Source organism: Heterodontus francisci, chromosome 13, assembly GCF_036365525.1.
Source record: "Heterodontus francisci isolate sHetFra1 chromosome 13, sHetFra1.hap1, whole genome shotgun sequence".
In the NCBI taxonomy this organism is placed as follows: Eukaryota; Metazoa; Chordata; class Chondrichthyes; order Heterodontiformes; family Heterodontidae; genus Heterodontus; species Heterodontus francisci.
Window position 1 is genome coordinate 116,448,849 of NC_090383.1, and position 5,267 is coordinate 116,454,115.

The 5,267-nt window shown below is 41.4% G+C and overlaps 1 protein-coding gene across 1 annotated transcript; it reads left to right on the plus strand.

Moving 5' to 3' along the window:
• The first annotated feature begins 1,939 nt into the window (after positions 1 to 1,939).
• gje1a (gap junction protein epsilon 1a) lies at positions 1,940 to 4,880 on the plus strand. Its single transcript, XM_068045709.1, has 3 exons — positions 1,940 to 1,978; positions 2,080 to 2,262; positions 4,485 to 4,880. The coding sequence occupies exons 1-3, from the start codon at positions 1,940 to 1,942 to the stop codon at positions 4,878 to 4,880; spliced, it is 618 nt and encodes a 205-aa protein (XP_067901810.1).
• Positions 4,881 to 5,267: the final 387 nt, after the last annotated feature.

A 5,267-nucleotide genomic window follows, 5' to 3' on the forward strand; every position in this document is an offset into this window, starting at 1 on the left:
GAAGCTCGGTGCTAATAAACTACGTGGTTTTAGCCAGTCAAATTCCAGCAGTGCCTCCTCACCCACACTTGGTGATGTCTAAGCTTTGCATGTCGCCAATGGCATCTAAGCTTTCTGAGTTTAGGTGCATCTCCTTACAGAGAGAAAGAGAACCGAACAAAAAGAAACTTTCCTTATGAGGATTGATGCTTTGTTCGGTTTGAAGTTCTTCAAAGATGGGAACGGGTCGCAGGACCTATCAAACACCCGCTGGCAGAAAAACCACAATTCCGAACCTTCTCGAATTCCATGATCTGCAAATTGCCCAGTTGACAAGAGTGCAGGTGGCCCCAATAGAATGGGCGGAGTATAAAACATTCAACAATAAATGACTTTACAAGTGATGTTTGTCGCTTTGCTTTATTCCGTTGTTGGGTGATGTGTTCTCATCGAGTTGGACCCTGATGCATGGCCGGAGTTCGGCCTCTGCCGACCAAGTGTGGCACTGAGCAGGTCCGCCTGTGTAGCTGCTCACCACTCTCCGTGTCATCTTCATCTACCTGCTCCGATTGCCAGCAGCAACAAGGAGAGGAAAAAGCTGACTGATGTTTGAGGTGCTTTAGTCATGCTGCTCTGGCAGCTCCCATCCGATCTGAATGGTAGAATGAGGAGAGGAGCGGACGGTGAATGGGCAGGCGTCAACACTTCGCCTGCACTCGGGTTGGTGTGTGCATTCTACTCTATTTACTTAAGCCGAAACCTCAACTCGTCATCGCGGGGTCGATTTCCTGTTTACCAAAGAAGATAATCGCTAGGGCATCAGACTTAAATGAGGGAGATAGGTGCCAATGTTGGGACTCAACAAGACCCTTAGTTAAAGACCCTGGCAGATGTTGCAGATGGTTCTATAATATCTGTGGTTAATCACCGTTCAGATCTCTTCGGTCCTGGTTTATATGGCGAGGAGCTTTTTCCCACTGTGTTAAATTCTGAGCATCGGTTTAATTTAGGACGGTGGGTAAATGACAAGTTTTTCTATTCTAATTACATAGAACGTTAGAAAATTGAACTTTCTTTAATTTGCATTAATGCTGATAATCTTGTCATACTAATGTCCTACAGCCATGCCCAGACTTCAAAAGAACTTAATTAGCAGTAAAGCTCTTTGGGACATCCTGGGGTGGTAGAAATGTGAGTTCCTTCTTTCTCTCATGTATTGTCTTATGAAAGCCAGTCAATCTCTGATTCTGCTTCATGTGGCTAAGCAGTAAATTCCCTGCTTTACACCTTCTCAATGTCTTCCCAGTAATTCACTTGTAGTCACGTTGCACAGTTATATATACGAGATTAATTCAGATGAATGTGTGGACAGGTTGACTGAGACTAATTTTGGCTTGCAGTTAGATTTATATATATATATATATAATTTAATTGTGCTTGTTAAATTATTACTTTGATGCAGGAATGTTGATATTTGAGGGTAATCAGCATATAGATATGTAATTTAATAACCCTGTAATTAAAACTTGATTCACTTGGGGGACAACCCGTATCATTTAACATTTTGTTATCTCTGATCTCAAGTCAGGAACAACCCCTGTTGTTCAATGCCATCTTTCTCTCTCTTCCCCTCCCATTGTATGGTCATTCAGTGTTGAGTTGTGCTGACTGTTGGATCAGAAAGGATTAGGGTAGAGGCCACATGGTCCCTTACTCTTTGTTTCCATCTTTCTGTTGTGCTATTTTTTTGTTGTTTTTTTTCCCTGAGTGGGTATGGTTGGGTTCAGAGGCCCAGTTAACAGCCTGGCTCTCTCTCTCTCTCAACAGAGAGAAATGCAAGGACAGGAGCTTTCTGCAACAATTGTGGAGCAGCAGAGATAGTGTCCAGCTTTATCTGTGGCCAGTACATGGGCAAAACTGGTGTGAGGTGTTTGCTCCATTATATTTGTGCTGGGATAACATGTCTGTAAATTATATTAGGAATTTCTATGAAGGATGTGTGAGTAGGAACAACAGTAGTGTATCAAACAATTTCAACACCTTATGGCTAAGTATTGTAACTAAGTTCTGTCATATGTCTATTTTCATTTCCCCGTTTAGCTCAGGCCTCCAACAGTGATGGGCCAGTTCCACACCCTGTTCTTCGGCTCTGTGCGTATGTTCTTTCTGGGAGTGTTGGGGTTCGCTGTCTATGGGAATGAAGCTTTGCATTTCAGCTGTGATCCCGACAGGAGGGAGTTAAACCTCTTCTGTTACAATCAGTTCCGGCCTATCACCCCGCAGGTAAAAAAGAATGAATCAGATTCGCAATGCGTGTTGTTAAAGGCTGGAAGATTCTTGATTTAATTATTTGCTCCCCCTACATATTTCACAGTGTGTGTGTTTTTTAAAAATTCATTCTTCGGATGTGGGCACTGGCATTTAATATCCATCCCTAGTTGACCTTATTTTGATAGAGTGGGATACTTGACCACATCAGAGGGGAGTTAAGTGTCAACCATATTGATGTGCAGACTGGAGTCACATATAGGCCAGACTAGATAAGGATGACAGGTTCCATTCCATAAAGGGCATTAGTGAACCAGTTGGATTTTTACAACAATCAAAAATTTCATGGTCACTTTCACTGATCCCACCAGTGCTGGGACTTGAACTCACATTTCTGCTCTAGTAGTCCAGACCTACCGATTCATTAGTCCAGCATCATAACCACTAGAGTACTGTACTTCTATGCAGTATCATGTCATGGGGCCTATCAGTTGACCCAGTTGTGTATTAACCATAGGAGTGCTGCATTGTCAGAGGTGCCATTTTTCAGGTCAGACATTAAACTAAGGTTAAATTTGCTCTCAGGTGGATGTAAAAGATCCCACGGCACTATTTGAAGAAGACCAGGGGAGTTCTCCCTGTGTCCTGGCCGATATTTATTCATCAACCAACATCTATTAAAAAACATTATCACATTTCTATGTGGGAGCTTGCTGTGCACAAATTGGCAGTTGAGTTTTCCCATATTTCAACAGCGACAACACTTCAAAGGTATTTAATTGGCTGTGAAGCATTTGGAATGCCCTGAGGTCATGGAAGGTGCTATCTAAATGCAAGTCTTTTCTTTTGTTGCTTGGGGAAGTCATTTCACAAATTGGGAGAATTTTGCAATTTTGAATTTTGCATTGCTTCTTAAAACTATTTTTAATCCATTCATGGGATATGGACATTGCTGGTAGGGCTAGCATTTATTGCCCATCCCTCTTTACCCTTGAGCCAGGCGCGTATCCATTGTCTCTCGAGATAAGGAGGCCCAAAAGAAGAAAAGAAGTGGTGCTAAGCCGCCTTCTTGAATACAACTAAGTGGCTTGCTAGGTCATTTCAGAGGACAGTTAAGAGTTAACCACATTGCTGGTGATTTGGAGTTACATATAGGTCAGACCAGATAAGGATAGCAGATTTCCTCACCTGAAGGACATTAGTAAACCAGACAGGTTTTTATGACAATCCCATAGTTTCATGGTCAATATTATTGATACTAGCTTTTTAAAATTCAGAATTATTTAATTAATTGTGAATTGCTGAAAATAGAGACATGTTGTCGAAGCTTTTCGTCTTGCACTCATCAGGACAATACGCAAGAATAACCAATATAAGGAAAAACAACAACTTATACTGCATGAGAAGAGAGTGCTGATTGCTTGGCAGTGAACTGTCAGTCACCGTAAGCTGGTGCATTCTCCATGGCAATGCCTCTACCAATCAAAGTTCACTTGCCAATCAATCAGCACTCTCTTCTCATGCAGTATAAGTTGTTGTTTTCCCTTATCATGGTTATTCTTGCATATTGTCCTGATGAGTGCAAGACGAAAAGCTTCGACAACATGTCTCCATTTTCAGCAATTCTCAAGTTCTGTACTAGCAAATGACTATTTAATTAATTTGTATTTAAATTCCACCAGCTACTGCGGTGGGGTTTAAACTCATATCTCCAGATCATTTGTCCAGGCATCTGGATTACTAACATAAAAGCAAAATACTGTGGATGCTGGCAATCTGAAACAAGGACATAAAGTACTGGAAATACTCAGCAGGTTCATCATTAACTCCGTTTTTCTCTCCACAGTTGCTGCCTGACCTGCTGAGTATTTCTAGCATTTCCTTTTTTATTGCCTCTCGATTATTTGTCCAGTAACATAACTAATGTGCTACGATACCTCCAATTAAGAGCTTTTGAAAATATTCAATTGTTTCATTTTGAAAAACTGCTTTTTAAATTGGTGTAGATTTTATTGGTTTATAATGATAGTTGTAGCATGTATATAACACCTTATCAATGTCTCAAAGCACTTCACACATTGAATTATCTTTGGAGTGCAGTAGCTGTTACGTTGTTTTGAAAACATCCATTGAGTGAAATCCCTTTGGTCAGCTTTCATCTGTACATTTGTGCTGGAATATTCCACATTGTTATTTCTTTTTACAAAAAAAGGATTAATTTAAATCTTTTCCCTTAGGTGTTTTGGGCTTTGCAGTTGGTGTCCGTCTTGGTTCCTGGTGCAGTTTTTCACCTCCACGCTGCTTGTCGCAACATTGACCAAGAGGTGATCCTTCTGAGACCTGCGTTCACTGTCTTTTACATCATTTCTGTCCTGTCCAGGATCATCTTGGAGACTGTGGCCTTTTGGCTCCAGAGTCACCTGTTTGGGTTCCAGGTTCATGCAGTTTTCAGGTGCAACGCTACGTCCCTCGACAAGCATTTCAACATCACCAAGTGCATGGTCCCCGAGCACTTTGAGAAGACCATTTTCCTCAGTGCCATGTACATCTTCACTGCCATAACTGTGCTGCTGTGCGCTGCCGAAGTCTTCGAGATCTTGTGCAGGAGACTGGGCTATTTGTCCAGTCCATAACCAACCCACTACCACTCTACAACCATGGCTATGGTTCCACCAGCACAACTTGTCTCCTGTATACCGATTGACTTAAAAGATGTAATTGAAAGTACCTTCATGTGCTTGAAAAGGAACCATTTGCAGGGCTATGGGAAAAGGGCAGGGGTGTGTGACTAATTGGATAGCTCAAGAGCCAGGACAGGTACTATGGGCCAAATGGCCTCCTTTTGTGCTGTATGATTCTATGATTTTACTTGGGAGTTAGCCAAATAGACAACCTCCCTTCCTCCTCAAATAGTAATCTACTGGCAGAAAATAATCCTTTTTTAATGTTTTTTTAAACTATAAGATGGAGAAATTAAGACATTGCACAGTAACTAGTCAATAATATAGAAAAGAACTTCA

What these genes read in the sequence shown, in the direction of transcription:
- gje1a (XM_068045709.1), top strand. Translation starts at nt 1,940, where the DNA reads ATGTCTGTAAATTATATTAGGAATTTCTATGAAGGATGT. An exon ending in GGAATTTCTATGAAGGATGT is followed by an intron (nt 1,979 to 2,079) that starts GTGAGTAGGAAC and finishes TTCCCCGTTTAG; the next exon opens with CTCAGGCCTCCAACAGTGAT. An exon ending in TCCGGCCTATCACCCCGCAG is followed by an intron (nt 2,263 to 4,484) that starts GTAAAAAAGAAT and finishes CTTTTCCCTTAG; the next exon opens with GTGTTTTGGGCTTTGCAGTT.